General features: G+C 43.9%; 1 protein-coding gene across 7 annotated transcripts; it reads left to right on the top strand.

The window, feature by feature from the left end:
* The first annotated feature begins 9,509 nt into the window (after positions 1–9,509).
* Positions 9,510–17,423, top strand: HAUS4 (HAUS augmin like complex subunit 4). Of its 7 annotated transcripts, none has more exons than XM_032624402.1 (11): positions 9,532–9,716; positions 10,758–10,889; positions 11,390–11,474; positions 12,956–13,091; positions 13,182–13,313; positions 13,654–13,788; positions 14,935–15,031; positions 15,904–16,067; positions 16,211–16,341; positions 16,703–16,771; positions 16,916–17,423. In XM_032624402.1, the coding sequence occupies exons 2-11, from the start codon at positions 10,874–10,876 to the stop codon at positions 17,097–17,099; spliced, it is 1,149 nt and encodes a 382-aa protein (XP_032480293.1). In that variant the 5' UTR covers positions 9,532–9,716; positions 10,758–10,873; the 3' UTR covers positions 17,100–17,423. The 7 variants fall into 7 exon arrangements, with proteins under 7 accessions (XP_032480299.1, XP_032480293.1, XP_032480296.1 ...); XM_032624403.1 differs by having other exon boundaries at positions 9,533–9,716; positions 15,922–16,067; positions 16,916–17,232; XM_032624407.1 differs by having other exon boundaries at positions 9,542–9,716; positions 12,949–13,091; positions 15,922–16,067; positions 16,916–17,288.
* Positions 17,424–17,739: the final 316 nt, after the last annotated feature.

Here is a 17,739-nt window from a genome sequence, read left to right as displayed (position 1 = left end):
AAAAAAAAAAAAAAAAAAAAAGCCAATATCGTCTCAACAAATAAACAGGCATGTGGCACGCTCAGTTGACTAACAAAGGTGTACAGACAACAGCAATGAAAAAAAGGGTGAATCTGCCAAACTTTTTGAAATGCTGCAGATTTGATAAATACTTATTTGAAACTGTCCCTAGGTGAATTGGTTTTAGGCAAATTAATCTGATAACCTTTGATCCTTAGTCTTTATTCTCCACCACTTAGAGTTTCATATTGGAAATGACTCTTGAGAACAGAAATTCCACATTTAGGGATGATTCTAAGATGACTTTGCCAGCCAACCTGGGAATTGCATAAAAGAGGCCTCTGAGTGAAGGTAAGAGATCAGATTCACACCGTGGAGTGCCAGAGTGGGGGAAATGCACTTTTTTTTTTTTTGGCAGGGTAATGTTCTGAAACAAAATTACGTGTTCTACAGCTGGGATTGCTTCTTCTGAACTATTGTTATTAAATAAGTGAATACAAAGGCTCTGTGACTGGGAAAATTTCTCACCAGGCTGCTCCAGGTCTGGGAAATGCAGACAAGCACGTGTAGCCTTACATCCATCCCTTCAGTTGTTTTACTCTCGGGGGTCTTGTCCACTCTGTCACTCTGACCCTTTGTTTCTTACAGTGGTTTTGGCCTCCCTCTGCCACTGACTAGCTGATTCCTTTCTAGGTCTGTGCTCGTCTGTCCTCACCCTGAGGGGTCCCCAAGACTCTGTCCTTGCCACTAGGGCTACTTTCTCCCTCCTTCCTGAGGAAAAACAAGTGCTAATATCTGATGAAGACGGGCCCAGGGAAGGCAGGCCATGGCATAGGAGTAGCCCCAGCTGTCACACGGCATCACTGGCAAGTTCCAAGTGTACCCCACATCTCAAGAGTTTTCCTTCCTGTTCATGGGGAGATTGTTCATCCTTAGCAGTTCTATTTACTATTTCCTGTTGGTATTGAAAGATTCATGGGATGCTGCCAAGGATACAGCAACAGGTGGATCTTGTTTGGCCAATTTGCCACCTGATTTTCATCAACAGCCAATAGGCCGGAGACAGCAAAAGGGGAAATGGAAGAATTATGGATCCATTTTGTGTCTCTTTAGATGAGAGTCACGGACAGGGGTCAGGCTTTCACAGCAGACTTGAGCTATTTGCTCTGGCCAGCCCTGTTTGCTACAGGCCAGAATGGGGCTTGTGAATAAGCCGGCTGGTGCGGGTTCTCTGCCTTACTTCTTAGAGACTTGACTGCTTCCCCTTCCACCTGGAGCTCTCAAGGCCACAGAAATGGTAAGACTCCATTTATAATCAGGCTGGAGACCATCCTCAGTCAAGGAGGACATAAGAGAAAGCTGTTTCAGGGCACAGAAAGCCATTTGGATGAGGTCCCTGAGACTGTACCTAGATGGAAGGGAATAAGAAGGGGGGAATAAAAAGAGACTAACGACTGCGAGAAAAGGATTGGGAAGAAGCAGTGAGTTGAAGCATTTTTATTTCTTTTTATTTCTTTTTTTAGAAGGACCCATACCCCAGAGCTGGCCTAGGGGCATTCAGAATCCTAAAGGCAAGACTCCACAAGAAGGACAAGGGTCCAACCAATCTCAATCCTCTCCATTCTCTCCTCCCTTGCAGCAAGGAAGACCTAAGGCTGGGCCTCTGCTGTGTCAATTGCTTGTGGAGGACCCTGTCGTCCACGCTTGGCCCTCGTTGGGAAGGAGGTCCTAAGGTTTGACCTTGGAAATCGGAGCAGACTGTTCCTGGGACATATGGATTAGACCGGTCTAACTGTGATGGTCGGGAAGTCATCAGAGGCAAATTCTGTCCACTGTGGGTATTATTTCAGCTACTCTCCTCTTAGAAAGGATAGTGTTGACCCATGTGAAGGGAGCAGGGGGAGATGGGTTAGGAGGAAATCTACTAAAAGGTACTGGTTAGGCTTGTATCCTAGAGAGTTAGAGCCAAGCGAGGTGTGCGTTTAGAGATATCGCTGTCACCTCATTTTACTGAATGAAGAAATGGAAACTCTGAGTGATGATGGGACTTACCCAAGGTCACACAGCTGGAAAATGACTTTCCAACTTCTGAAGACTAATAAAGAGCTTATTTCCCCTCTTCCCTCCCCACTACCCCCACCCAGGGACTCCCAGGGCATAAGTAAACTGTAAATGAGACAAGTGCTTCACTATGACAGATAATTAGGGCAAGTTTTAGCGGGAAAGCCAGGGAACACGAGAGATAATAATGAAAACTTTTGGTTCTTATTAGTGCTTTTTTGTTAATTAGGATTAGCAATCACCAAAGTACCTTTAAGAGCACATTAGGGGAAACAAAGGAAATATACTGCAGGGGAGTCCCCATCCTTGAGAAAGTCACAGTCCAGCCAGGGAGATAAATACACACGTAAAATGCGGTGAGAAGATTACAAGCAACATGTCAACAAATGCAAAGAAATTGAGTGTTACAATGAGACCTAATGCGCAGGGTACAGGTGACAGTGATGAAACGGTCTGGCTTAGAGTGTAGATCAGAAGGCGGCAGCCCACTGGCTAAATCCTGTCCCCAAATGCATTGAGTTTGGCCCACTGGGAGTTATTTTTTATAGTATTAACTTGAACCCTAGTTGAAGAAGGAAAAAATGCCAGCTAATAAATGTAGAAAGAATGACAGAATTGGAAAAATGGCATTTTGTGAACTTTAATAAAACTATTGATCCTAGCAAAGATTATTAATTGGTGTTAAACACCATAGGTGAAATGATTGGTAGACAACTGCACATCCATACAGCGCCAAGTAACACTGTCAGTTTACAAACTTGAGGACAAAAATGTAACTATATTGGAGGGATCAGACTGTCATCACTCACTTCCTGGAAACAGTCTTGGTATCACTTACCAGTAGGCTAGTTCTGGTATGAGACAAATACATAACCTGACCTAGCATATATTCTAGCTGCTCCCTACCCCAAAAGAAGTATTAGATATAACTTACAGTTTACAGGAAATATTGGGGATAGAGAAACAAACTAATGGACACTAGGAGGAAGCAACTGGACAAATCTAGGAGGTGAAGCATTCTGCAGGGCAACTGGCCAGCTCTCTTCAGCAAGTCAGTATGATTTTTTTTTTTTAAGCCAAAACTGCTATGAAAGAGACTTAAGGTATACAATAATAATACAATGCATGGTCCTGGGTTCCCTGTTAGTTTAAACAAATTGCTACAAAAGATGTTTGTGGTCAACTGGAAATGTTTTAATATGGACAGGGGATTAGATGGGGTGAAAATTTACTGAAATGGAAAGGTCAAAATCATTAATAAAATACCAGTTCCAAAACCATAATCATTTTGCTTTTAAAATGTCTATATATTTATGAATAAAAAGATCTGAAAGGATATGCACTAAGTTGTTAACAGTGGTGCTCTCTGAGTGGTGGGAATATGTTCTGTTGTTGTTGGCCTACATTTTCCGTTTTTATACAATGCACGTGTACTTCCTCTGTAATAATAATAAGCTATTATGAATAAAATAACTGGTTGCCAACATTTACATTTCAGGAGATTTCATATAAAAATCTGGATATTATACACAAAGAGCTGGGTTTCTAAGGTTTTTTGAATAATCAGAAGCTCTGTCACCCCGGGCTTCCATTGCCACATGGCAGCAACTGGTCGGAACTGAGTGATGGCTGCTCCTTTGCTTGATGTATTCTCTCCTTAGTTTGTCACAGTCCCCACCACTCTTTGGTCTGTGCCCTTCATACATTAATTACCTGCCTGGCTCCCACAGACTTTTTTTTTTTTTTAATATATTTATTTATTTATTTATTTTTGGCTGCGTTGGGTCTTCGTTGCTGTGCGCGGGCTTTCTTTAGTTGCAGCGAGCCGGGGCTACTCTTTGTTGCAGTGTGGGGGCTTCTCATTGCTGTGGCTTCTCTTGTTGCGGAGCATGGGCTCTAGGCATACGGGCTTCAGTAGTTGTAGCACGTGGGCTCAGTAGGTGTGGCTCGCGGGCTCTAGAGCACAGGCTCAGTAGTTGTGGTGCACGGGCTTAGTTGCTCCGCGGCATCTTCCCGGACCAGGGCTTGAACCCGTGTCCCCTGCATTGGCAGGCGGATTCTCAACCACTGCGCCATCAGGGAAGCCCTCCCATAGACTTATGAGTCAGTAACCCTTGATTTGGATGATCAAGGGCTCCCCATCCATAGAGTCTCCCATTATTAATCATTTGAAAATACCGATAAACTAGTTTTGAAATGCTGCCCAAGAAAAGCATGCATTCTAGAAATATCTGTGCCTGTGTTTTTATACAGCAACCCAGTCATGGGAAACCCAGATGTAACACTTAATCTACTTAGCTACCATGGTTGAATACTATAAATTAGTTTGGCAAAATTCCTCTTTGGTAAATGGAATATAGAAAGTATACTAAATTGCTAACTTCCTCAAGGTTTTTTTTTTTTTTTTTTTTTTTGCATAACACCTTAATCATAGGAGACGTTTCAATATTTACAGTGTATGTTCTTCCCAAGCATGAAACTCCAAATGCCCTTTGGTAGGTCTATTTCTCCCACTGGCTCTGACACAATTTTTAAAGGAGAAAATCTCTTCCATATGCAGCTCAGTATGAGACAGTGTCATCACCAGTTTAAAGCCCAGGGAAATACTTTATCAGCCTGGTACGTGTTTGCGCATTACAGCACCACACTCAGTCGGTTATAACAAGAACTGAACACGTGTGCTTCATGTCTAGCTTTTCAAAATGATATGAGTCTTGTCTGAGTCAATTTCCTTTAACTGTTTCATATTCCTTTGGTAAAAATGGTTTCAATCTGTCCCATTTTTTGAGCCAAACTTCTCAGCTTTTCTTTGAGATCCAAAATTTCCTATCAGGCCTTGTTTATATCCTAGCTCACAACAGCATCTCAGTAAAACCAGGCTCATTCCAGTTTGTATAACAAGTTTCCATGAACAGTCAGGCCACCCTTGAAGCCACAGCGCTGGGTTTGAAAGCCCCTTGGAAGGGTTAAGCGTCTGCAAAAGTGACACATTATGAACATTTGTTCTAAAATTTTCATTTGATGTCATAGGTTGATTACATATTTTCTTTATCCACCTGTTTTCTCCTTAAATCATGTACTTACAATGGGCATGAAATTTTCTAGCTTAATCAATAGTTGTGGCTCTGAATAACTTCATTTTCCAGTGAACACCCTTGAAAATAATTCTGAAATCTCTTGACTGCCTGTAAAATTTTTATTGCTGAAACTAGCTCTGAGTCCATAATACCGTAATATATTCCTGCTACTTGTCTTCAGATACTTTCAAAATGGTATGGCTTTGTTTGTTTGTTTGTTAATTTTTATTTATTTTTTATTTTGGTCACGCTGCATGGCATGTGGGACGGTTCCCCAACCAGGGATCGAACCCAGGCCTCCACAGTGAAACCACTGAATCCTAACCACTAGGCCACCAGGGAATTCCCCAAAGTGGTATGGCTTTAAGAAATTGTTTTTCTAAACAACTGCTTAGTTAAGCATGGTTCCATAATTCAATGGCTATTTTAATGTCCTAGCTTTGAAACGGGTTATGTAAGCCCAAATTTTCAATGGGAGAAAATACTCTACTCAAAACTTTCCAATAAAAAAAAACAAAACAAAAAAAAAAACTTTCCATTAGTTTGATAAGTAGAATCCTAAATGCTCACCCGAAATCTCTATCTTTGGAGCAGCGTTTTGTTTCCTGGCTAGGGTATGGGAGGCAGAGTCCCTGCGATATGCTCAGCAAATCTCCATTCTTCTCTGCAATTCTAAACAATGCAGCAAAGGAATGGCCCAAGTCTGAAAGGCTAAGTAGACTTTCTCAGACTCCCATTTACATTTATTATCGTTAAAACATATGTGAATATGTTTTTGAATATTGTTTTGAATCCTCAATCAAGAGCAATGTCTTCAAGAAGGTAGAGCTAGATTGTGAATGGGAGTTATGCCTAATTTATCTTTCTCCACCTCCCCCCTAACACCCCCTCCTCCACCAGAGTCTAGCTCAGGAATACTTGAGCATGTTCATGGCTTTATCATTAAAGAACATTTAAGAAGTGGGCGATTGTATTTTGCATATGGTATAGCAGAAGGTGAGATGAACAACAGTGATGAAGAGACAGGCCTATAAAGGCCAAGCATCCCACAGATCAAACAAAACTATATAAAGTATTAGCACTGTGGGGTGGTCAAAAATTCATCCTTTCAACAAATAAGTGCCTCTGTATGCCAAGCACCAAGATAGGTACCTTGGGGTCATGGAGGAAGCACCTCCTTAAATACAAAACCAAACAAATTAAGGTTTTAAAGAGGATTCTGTAGCACTTCTCAACAATATAAACATGAACTGAAAAAAAAATGAATTGTTAAGAGTAGCAACAACATGGATAAAACTCAAAATTAACTATGCTGAGTAAAAGAAGCCAGACAAAAAAAAAGAGTACATCTTTATTTGATTCCATTTATATAAAATTCTAGAAAGTGCAAACTAATCTACAGTGACAGATAGCAGATCAGTGGTTGCGAGGGGCCGAGAGAGGAATTACAAAGGGGCACAAGTAATCACTTAGGGAATGACGCCTATGTTCACTATGTTGATTGCGGTGATGGTTTCACAGATGTATAGTTATGTCAAAACTTAATGAGCGGGCTTCCCTGGTGGCGCAGTGGTTGAGAGTCCGCCTGCTGATGCAGGGGACGCGGGTTCGTGCCCCGGACCGGGAGGATCCCACATGCCGCGGAGCGGCTGGGCCCGTGAGCCATGGCCGCTGGGCCTGCGCGTCCGGAGCCTGTGCCCCGCAACGGGAGAGGCCACAACAGTGAGAGGCCCGCATACCGCAAAAAAAAAAAAAAAAAAAAAAAAAAAACTTAATGAGCAGTACACTTTAAATATTGTATGCCAAAATACCTCAATAAAGCTGTTTTTTAAAAAATCCAGAGCAAAGAGATAGAGAGAGAGGGAGGGAGGGATGGGAAGAGAGAAAGAGAATGAATTCTAGGGCCTCTCTCGCAATTCTTTATTGCTCAAGGACACCAGATGGTGTCGATTGTAAGATCCTTTTTCGGTATTCCGCTGCAGTCTTAGCTGCCAGGATGGTCTATAGGCTCAACTTTCTCGTCTTAAGTAGAACTGGCCTGTGAAGTCTTTCACTTCACCTGGTCTGGTCTCCTCTTGGACCCAGGATGCAGCTTGGACTCCTTGTCTCTGCCTCCACTTGCTGGGATGTTTCCTCCATTCGAAATGATCCAAATTTCCTCTCCTTTCAGGCCCAGCTAAGAGAAGATTTATTTCAGTCTTCCCTATCCATTCCTGCAGAAAGAGTTCTGTACCTTCTTCAAGTTTCTCTGGTATTTATATTCTTTTTTTTTTTTTTCTGGTATTTATATTCTAAACTGCTCTTTTGACACCTTTTTGCTGCCATGTACTGTTTGCTTTTCATATGTATGTTTTATCTTCTGAACTAGATTATGAACTTCTTCAGGGCAGGGACTGAGTCCTATTTATCTTTGTGTCTCTCCCAAGGCACTTAATAAGTGCTTAATAAGTGTCAGTTGTAAAACACCTCACTTTGACAGTCTTTCCAAAGCATTATCTCAGCCATTATCTCATCTGATCATTACATCAACACTATGAGATTGGAGGAGCTAGAAATATGTTAGCTCTTCCTTTTGACAGATAAGGAACCAGAAACCCAAGGTCACACAGTTTGTCAGAGACACAGATGGAACAGATAATTGCATGTGAAGGTTTGATCCAATTCAAGTCTTCCCAAGGCTCTCCCCTCTGCCCTCCTACCTGAAGACAGGCCTCTGTACCCTTCACCTCCTCATTCCCCCAGTACTTTAGAGCTGCTTAGCCAAAGCTTTGTAGTACCATTTTAGAAAACTTGGCAACTATGAGACATGAAATTTCTGTAGATTTCTGATCAGCTCTGAGTCACCAAAGCACGCTTGCTATTTTGTTCCAAGTGCTGTTTGTTAGGGACATTATGCCTGATATTTAATGACGCTGCACTACAGAACTGAGGAAGCATAAATGATCTTTAAAAGCCTTAGAAAATGACAGCACTTTAACATTAAGCATGAAAGGTGGCAGTTGACAAGATGACCAGGGGTAAAAAATTTCTGCACTGGATCACCCTATTTCCCTATGTATTGCTAGCAGAATTCTCTAGTTGGTACCAAAAGAAAAGGTTAAACTCTCTGCCACCCAGCACATCTAGCCCTGAGATTCTTTTCCCTCTACCCCAGACTATCTGCTTCTCTGATGCAAGAGATTTCATAACCTTGGTGCAATTTACTTAGCATCAAATATTTTTAAAATAATTCATCTAATTCCAGTCGACTTTGAAAAAAGGGTGGGTGGGGGTTAAGACAGAGAGAGGTGGGTAGACCCCCCTGAGAGGAACAATGACCTTTGGTCAAAGTCCATAGCCAGCCTGAGGTCAAGGCCAGAGAGGAAGTCAGGGGAATTGTCCTCCCACCTCCTGCTGGGATCCCCCATTGGCTGATACTAGTCAGAGAATATGGGAACCCTGAAGTCCTGAGGTAGTCCTTACCTTCTACATAGGTTGAAGAGAAGGTGGATCTGGGGGGGCAAATGTAAGACATCCAGCTCACTGGTCTAGGGGTGGGCAGGTGACCCAACCTGGCAATAAGACATATGGGAAAGTCTGCTGGGTGCTCCTGGGAAAGATTTTCTTCCTTGACTGTTACAGGAAGAAGGCTCTTCCCCTTCCATCTTGCTTGGGATGCTGTTGAGAGGATGTACTCCTTGAACTTCTGAAGCCACCTTTTGACCATGAGGGGATTGCGAAGAGAACTGTAAACAACCTTGATACCACAGAGCTACTAAGAAGCCTTAGGACCCCCAGCTCCAGACTTCTGGTTAAGCAAACAATAAATGTCCACATAGTCTAAAAAAGGAAGACAGGGGTTTTAGTGAAGGATGAGAGGTAAAGGAGAGGGCAGAGGAGGAGCCTGGGGGAGGAAATTGGATGGGAAGCCCATCCAAGGGGCAGGGCTGGCAGTGCCAGTGGGCGGCAGGTCTGGGAAGGTTCAGAGGGCCCTTGGGTCAGGTTTACACTCTGCAAGCCGCGACCTTGAACAAGCCACATAACCTCTTTGCGCTTTAGTCTTCCCCTCTGTAAAATGGGTATGATAGTGACTTCCTCGTAGGACACTCTAAGAACTAAACGGGGCGGGGCAAGGGAAGTAAAACTCTTGGCATAGTCTGACTCATTGTGGGCCCTCAGTAGAAGCCGGCAATTATTACCGTCTTCTTAACGTTTGCCCTCAACATGGGGGAAGGTACCCAGGAGAAATGGTAAAGAAGTCTGCTTACGACGTCTCCCCTTCCCAGCCCGGATTCCGAACACCCAGTCTTCCGGCCGTTGGGGTCTAAGGGCGCGAGCGAGGCGGGGGGCGGAGCCTGCGTTCCCGCCTCGAGCGGGGCCCCGCCCCCTACCACTGCCTCCGGTGAGCTTTCGGCCTTTTCCCCTCCCCCGACCTCCCCGCGCGGTCCTCCCGGGCCTAGCTTCCCGCAGCCCCTGAGCCCGGTCCGAGGGAGAGGTTCCGGAGCCCGGGGGCGGCCGGGGGCCGGGTGTTGCCGCCGGCCTGCCCGCCCCAGCCCCCTCGGCACTGCCTCGGGAGCTTCAGCTGCCCACGCTGTGCAGGTTTGCTCCGGAGGGTCGGCGGGCGGCGCTGCGGGGAGGAGGAGCGCTGGGAGGGTTAAGCCGGCCAGTCCCCGGTATCCGGTCGCCGAGACCGCCCTCGGCCTTGGGAATCCTTGACTGCCCAGGCGGAAGGAAAGTAGGCGCTGGAGAGCCCGCGCCGCATTTTGATTCATCTCGGGCTCTGTAAGGGTCACATCTTGTGAAAATACCTGTAAAATCAATTTAACGTTCAGTGCAGCGTGTAAAGACAGATCTAAGAATTTAAAAGACGCCTGAGTCAGAACATTTAAATGCTTCGGTCCTTGTATCACCGTTTAAACACGTCTGAGTGCAAAGGGTGGAGAATCGAGCCTGATTGCCGCCACCGTTCACGCCCTGTAGCACTTTAAAAGGGTAGAGGAAAGCACCCTAAAAAACCCCAAGTGGGCACTTCCCCTAGGGAGGGAAGAACAGCTGACTTTTTTTGAAATTTGGGTTGGTCCTCATTTCCGTGGGCGAAGTTTCCCTGCAAAATTTATTTTCAGGCTTAGATCCGTGATAAACAGAATGCTAAAACACTTAAGTAGTGGCTTTTGTTGACAAGTCGATTGTGTTATTAATTCTTAATGTCTCATCCAAGGCAGGAATCGTTATCTCAGTTTTGCAGGTGGGAAAAAGTTTGGCACAAAAAATCAAGTCCCTTAAATTCGCACAGAAGCAACGGCTGAGCCGCAAATTAAGTCTTAGAATTCTGATACCTCAGCTACGTCCCCCTCTAGACCATGTTACAACACAAATGAGTAGTTACTTTTATGTTACTCCTAAAACCAGGGAGTAAACCAAATGTTCTGTGAACATGAAGTGTTAAATCATAGTAACCTATTGTCTGTTCTGCTTTGGGAGGCTCAGCTTCCCTTCGGAGTTTGATACTTTGCAGAGAGGAGGGGGTTGAGCAAAGAAAGAAAAAAATGGGAAGTCATGTCAAGGGAAAAATTTTGTCTCCACAGAGTCTAAACTGTGCCCATCTTTACTGCCCTTTTGTGTTGATGTCATTCTTTTCAGTGTACTCCGTGTTCTGGCAAAACACCAACGGCTCACGTCGTCCTCCCGGCCTCAGACGCATTAATACACCTTTGAGTTCCTCTTCTGGCCCTGACCTCCCTGTCAGTCTTCTTGTCATGCTCTTTCCTCCAGGTGCTCTTTACTAACGCTGTTATGTGAAAACCAGTTGTTTTTGTTCAAGTGTGGAATGATTCGTCACTCCAGAAGGATGTTTCTAGAGTTAATGATCAAAAACTACCAACAGATCTCAGATGAAAGGACAAGTTAAAGAAGCACAAGAAACTATTGTGGAATTTGATAGCTGGCTTATTTGACTGGAGAAAAAAGCAGACCTGGATTTTTTTCCCCCTTTTCCCAGTTCGCTCATAACTGGAAAGCAGCAGCTCAGTTTTAACCTTAGACATAATGGTGGGGGGAGGGGGCCATCCTCCTGTTTAGACTAGTGAATTGGAAAGTTTTCTTTCCCAAGGAGGCTCCTTTTCAGACAGGACCCAGGATGTGTGACATAGTCCCCGCCCTGTAAGAGGTGTTTCTCCTCCCCAGCTTGTAGATGACAGAAATTTGAACCCAAGGTAGTTGTCTCTCTCGAGCAGCCAAGCCAGTTTATTTATCTTTTTGTTTCTTTTACTCAGTTGGGCAGATAAGAATCACAAGAAAAGCAGATGGCATCCGGGGATTTCTGCTCATCTGGAGAAGGGATGGAAATACTCCAACAAGGTAAGTGTAGACATTTGAAAGAGGATTGAGGACTTATCCAGAGAGGTCTTATCTAGGGTCTTGTCGTCTATAATCAAAAGGGGGAATTCCCTGGTGGTCCAGTGGTTAGGATTCAGTGCTTTCACTGCCATGGCCTGGGTTCATCCCCTGGTTGGGGAACTGAGATGCCATGCGACGTTGCCAAAAAAAATTTAAAAAGGATTTATAATGTTCACCAGTATGGTTTCTCGCACAGAAGCCTAACTTTCTAGAGGAACTAGAATACTTGAAGATTCTTAAACACTCTTATTGGCAGACAGATTATACTGACTCCTGTTCGGTACTTGCTAGTGCAGTAGACTAAAATTTCAAGATGCTCCCATGCTGAGTTAGCCAGCATATCCTGAAGATGAGCGTGGCCTTTGAACTTTTGAAAGCTACCTTCCTACCTGTGTCTTGAATTTTCTCATATCTTGTCCTCCAAAATCTCAGATCCTTCCATATCTTGAATTCTTTGCATATCTCAAATCCTTTCTTGAATCCTTCAAAAACTTGAATCTTCCGTATTTTGACCATTTCCATAGTGATCTTTCAATGCCTTTGGGGGAAAAAAAAAGATTTCTTATTCTCCTAAAGGACTCTGGTATGATGGTCCAAAGAATGAAAATGTAAGTGTTTGGTGAGTGGGAGTAAAACATAAGACCTCAGCAGAAAGCACGTGGGAAAAGAGATGGAAAAAAAGCCCTTTGAGCATATGGAATAAACAGTGGATCCTGACTTCTTGCACTTTTTCTCACGCATGTGCTGTTCTGCATCCACATGGGTTACTCAGTCTATTTACAATAAGGAGAATTTGGTTAGTTAAATTTTTTATTTACTGTTAAGAATATACCTTCTCTCAGTCTTGCTTATGCGACTAGAGATCCCATACAAAGAGGGAACTTTACACGTGGTTTTTTTTTTTTTTCCTTCCTCAAGAGCTCTAGGTATTCTGTGTGAATGAGGCATTTTAGGTACTGTGGTATACCAAAGAGTCCCTTATTCTTGATTCTCTTTGTCTAATATTTTCCAACTGCATTTCCATTTTCTAAGATCTTAGTTTTTTTAAGACTCATTGCCTAATTCTTGATTAATGTCCTTGTATATAATATAAATGCTTGTTACTTTGAGTATTGCCTCTAGTTTATTTGTGGATTTTTTTCTTTCTTTCTTTCTCTTTTGGCCACGCCACGGGGCTTGTGGGATCTTAGTTCCTTGACCGGGGATTGAACCCCGGGCCCTCAGCAGTGAAAGCACAAGGTCCTTACCACTGGACCGCCAGGGAATTCCTTATTTTTTGTTTTTCTTAAAATTTTCATTCGATTTAGAAAACTTCCCTACCAAAAACCTAGGGGTTTTTTGGAAGTGAGTATTAAGCTAAGAGTTATGCTCAGTTATATAAATTGAGTCCATACTGTCTTTGCTTTTTGGTCCCTATGGGGGACATCCCTTTAAGTGTGCAGCAAACAGCTTCCTCCTTGTAACCTGAGTGAAGAGGACCTATTACAGAACCCACACTTCAGCAAACTGCTGCTGAGTCTCTCACAACACATGGACGAGAGTGGCTTAAGCCTCACACTGGCAAAGGAGCAGGCTCAGGTAAGGGCCCTGGGAGAAGGGCTAATAGGGAGGAAGGAAATATCTTCTGAGAAAGAGGGGTTCCTACCTGGGATTTTTTTGGTTTTCTAGGCGTGGAAGGAAGTTCGATTGCATAAGACAACGTGGTTAAGGTCTGAAATTTTACAGAGAGTCATTCAAGAGCTGCTTGTGGACTACTATGTGAAGACACAAGACAGAAATTTAACTTCTGAGGACAAAAAGGTGAGGCAGGAGAGATGAAGTAGGCATTGGTACCAGCTGTAGGAATGACGAGGCCAGCTATGGCTTCAACTGATTCTATGATCTGGGGGAAATAGGAGCTTTGAGTAGTGGTTATCAAGAAGGAAAGGGACTGTGGTTATGGGGAAGAGGTGGATGTGTTGTCAGGGTTTTGAAAAGAAAGATTGACAGGAGAAAGTACTGGCAGCTGGGAAGTCATCCGAAGGGGATGACACGTTTGAGGACTTTGAAGATGTGTGAAAAACTGGTTTGTGAGGATGGAGGAGATGGAGTGGGAGAAGTTTTATAGTAACTTCTTTTTGTTTTTTATTCTCTCTCTCAGTTTCATGAGACCCTTGAACAGCGGCTGCTCGTGACTGAGCTGACACAGCTCTTAGGTCCCAGCCAGGAGAGGGAGGTGCCCCCACTGCTTGGGCTGGAGAAGGTGGACCTTCTGGAGCTCATGCCACCCTCAGAGGTTGGCGGGGGGCAGATATTGGGACCAAAGAAGGGAAATGGGTTAATTTCTCCCATATATTTAAACATTTTTTGGTTAAGCTTTATTGTTTCTATAAAAATGAAACATGTTCGTGGTGGTCAAACTCAAGTAAATAAGAAAGACATTACAAGGAAGAAAGTAAAAGCTGAAATACTAAATCTAGAAATAAATGCAGTATTATTATATACAGCTTGACATAAATAGTATTATACCTTCCATACCTGTATAGAGAGTATAATCTGTTCTCACAATATATTTTGGACTTTTTTCAAGTATATGATTATTTTAAGGTATATATATTTCTTTTCAAATAACTGTAAATAAGATGATACCTCCTAAAGCACTCTTTTTTTTTTAATTGAAGTGTAATTGATTTACAATGTTGTGTTAGTTTTAGGTGTGCAGCAAAGTGATTCAGTTATATGTATATTTATATCTATTCTTTTTCAGATTCTTTTCCCTTATAGGTTATTATAAAATATATTGAGTAGAGTTCCCTGTGCTATACAGTAGGTCCTTGTTGGTTATCTATTTTATATATAGTAGTGTGTGTATTGTTAATCCCACCCTCCTAATTTATCCCTCTCACCTTCCTCAGGCACTCTCAGCAGTGTCCGGGCACATAGTTAGTGCTCAGAGTCCTATTGTATCATCAGTTTAAATTACAGATAGGATTCCATTGTATGGATGTAGCATAATTTGCTTAACCTTATTGATGGATATTAATTTAAGGTTATTTCCACATTTTTGCTGGTAGAAGCCACACTGATAGGAACATGCTAGTTCATACATGTCTTTGTATGATTATTTTCCGAGTGTTAGTGCTTGAATTGGGATCACCAGGTCACAGGCTACACACATTGAACACACTGGTACGTATTGCCAAACTGCTGTCCAGAGAAGAGCTCCCAGTGCACCTAGGTCCCCACGTTTTCATCAGCATGGGATCTTGACAGTCATTGTATTCTTTGCTAATTTGATGGGTTAAAAATTAATCTCCCTGATGTCTCTCGATGCATCTTCTTTAGTTATCATTGAGATTGTTAGTCATCACATATTCATTCACTGGATCTTTCTAGTTCCAACAGTCTGTCTACATCTCACTTTTCACTTCTGTGGCTGTAGGATTTTATGTGGATGAGAGCCCGGCTCCTGCCTGAAGTGGAGGAGCAGCTCAAGAAGAAATGTTTCACCCTGCTCTGCTACCACAATCCCAGTTCAGGTGCGTGCTGGCTGTGTTCTGTTCATGGCTGGCCTTCAGGGCTCCTGGTCTTCTCTTTTGAGAATAATGTGTTTGAATTTTAGATTTGGGACAGAAGCTGAGAAGCGTTGGAAATGTTTACTTGTTTGTTTCCTTGCTGGTAGAATAAAAGCAAGAAATTTTGTAGAGACTTCTTTTATTCAGCAAAGTGGCAGCATCCTCTTGCTGCAGGGAAGGATGGTTCGTTCTTAAGAGAATCAGAATGAAATAGGGAGTAAAATTCAGGTTAATAGGAGTTGACCTTATCTTTATTTCTATGATTTAAGAGTTAAGGGCCGGGGCTTCCCTGGTGGCGCAGTGGTTAAGAATCCACCTACCAGTGCAGGGGACACGGGTTTGAGCCCTGGTCCGGGAAGGTCCCACGTGCCGTGGAGCAAGTAAGCCCACGCGCCACAACTACCGAGCCTGTGCTCTAGAACCCGTGCGCCACAACTGCTGAAGCCCGCGCATCTAGAGCCCGTGCTCCGCAACAGGAGAAGCCACCAGAATGAGAAGCCCGCACACCGCAATGAAGAGTAGCCCCCGCTCAGTGCAACTAGAGAAAGCCCACGAACAGCAACGAAGACCCAATGCAGCCAAAAATAATAAATAAATAAAATAAATAAATAAATAAAAAAGACCCAACACAGCCATAAATAAATAAATTATTTTTACAAAAAAATTAATAAAAAAGAATTAAGGGCCAAATCTGGAAAGTAAGAGAACTGGGCTGTTTTTACCAGGCCATCAGAAGAAAACCTGGAGGAAGACAGAATCTGTAGGGTTAGATATCGGATAGGGGCACTGAAACATGGCCTTCAAAGGGCAGGAGCAATTAGGGTTTTCCTATCCAGCGCTCTGTCTCTGCCCAGATTCAGACAGTGAAACCCTGAAGGCAGCAAAGGTGTGGAACCTCGCAGAGGTCCTGGTGGGTGAGAAGCAGCAGTGCCAGGATGCCAAGAGCCAGCAGAAGGAGCAGATGGTGCTCCTGGAGAAGAAGAGTGCCACCTACTCCCAGGTTTGGCAGGGCGGTGGGATGGCCTCCTTTCTTTTTTACCCTGACCCCAGGGGCCCCTCTGGGGAAGCCAGGGATTTCTGATCTGCTTTCTTTTCTACCCTCTTTCATGGCCGCCCTCTTGCTCCTGCCTCCCGGGTGCTCAGGTGCTTCTTCGCTGCCTGGCCTTGCTGCAGAGGCTTCTTCAAGAGCACCGGCTGAAGACTCAGTCTGAGCTGGACCGTATCAATGCCCAGTACCTGGAGGTCAAGTGCAGCGCCATGATCCTTAAGCTGCGGTGAGCTGTGAGCACCGCGGATCTGAGGGACTCCATCTCATACACCACCCACTCCAACCCTCGCCCTCATCTCTTTCGTCTCCATCGCGCCTGGCACCCTGTGGGTGTTCAGTAAATGTCACGTAGCAGTATTAGCCTTTGGATTACTCTAAAGCTGTCAACATTCTTGGGTCTTTTATTTTAAAGTCCTCTGAAGTAGGTGGTTTACTGTGAGCTAAATTGCTCGGGAATTTGGAATGACCTTGTTTATCCTGTCACTGCTCAACACAGGACCTTGACCATTGGCAGGTCCTGGGTCCCATTCCTAAGTCTACTGCTGTTAGGGATCCTCAGCTTGACATTTCTTTCTTCCCTCGGTCAGGATGGAAGAGCTCAAGATTTTGTCTGACACTTACACTGATGAGAAAGTGGAAGTTCATCGTCTCATTAGGTGAGAACTCCCAAGAGCCTGACGCAGCTGTTCAGAGCTGGTCCTCATACCCTCCAGACTCATTCATTTTAGTGCCTTCTCATTCTCGTGTAGTTTCTGAGGAACCAGATCCTTATATTGTATCTTCTGTGCCTGGGCTTTTAGGGACCGTTTGGAGGGGGCCATTCACCTACAAGAGCAGGACATGGAGAAGTCCCGACAGGTCCTGAACACCTATGAGGTCCTCGGGGAGGAGTTTGACAGGCTGGTGAAAGAGTACACCCAACTCAAGCAGGCAACTGAGAACAAGCGCTGGGCCCTCCAGGAGTTCAACAAGGCCTGCTGCTGAGTGTGGGTGGGGCCAGGAGGCTCAGCTTCTGCATAGGGGCTGCCTCCTCCTCTTCCTGCTGGAAGGGCCACCTCCACCTGAGCCCACCTTCACTCAAGGGGGCGTGGGGACACTTGCTCAAAACACCGCAGTCAAAAAAAAAAAAAACAAAAAAAAACACTGCAGTCCTTTAGGCACCCTCCTGGTTTTTCTTCCTTGTTTACAATGAGAGTCTCTTCTAGCAAATGTAACAGATTTGCATAATTTTCTGTACAGCTATTTGTCAGTGTCAGCCCTGTATCATACCTGATTATCTCCTGAATAAAGTGATAATGTTGTATCTGAGGATTTTAGTGATTTTCCTTTGGGCAAAGATAAAAAAAGAATATCAAAGGCTATATGGAAAAAAGAAAAAGGCTATACGGATAAGGAGGGAAACTGAGTAGATCCAAATAGAGATAGATCCGTAATGCTTACTCAAAGTGAGGGAGGTTGAAGGGCCAGCCCACCCACGTGGAGTCTTTCTTTTTATTTATTTATTTATTTATTTTTGGCTATGTTGGATCTTCGTTGCTGTGCTCAGTCTTTCTCTAGTTGCGGTGAGCGGGGTTCTCATTGTGGTGGCTTCTCGTTGTGGAGCACGGGCTCTAGGCATGCGGGC

The sequence above is a fragment of the Phocoena sinus genome, chromosome 2, assembly GCF_008692025.1.
Source record: "Phocoena sinus isolate mPhoSin1 chromosome 2, mPhoSin1.pri, whole genome shotgun sequence".
Taxonomy (NCBI): Eukaryota; Metazoa; Chordata; class Mammalia; order Artiodactyla; family Phocoenidae; genus Phocoena; species Phocoena sinus.
This window is presented reverse-complemented; position numbering and strand designations above follow the sequence as displayed.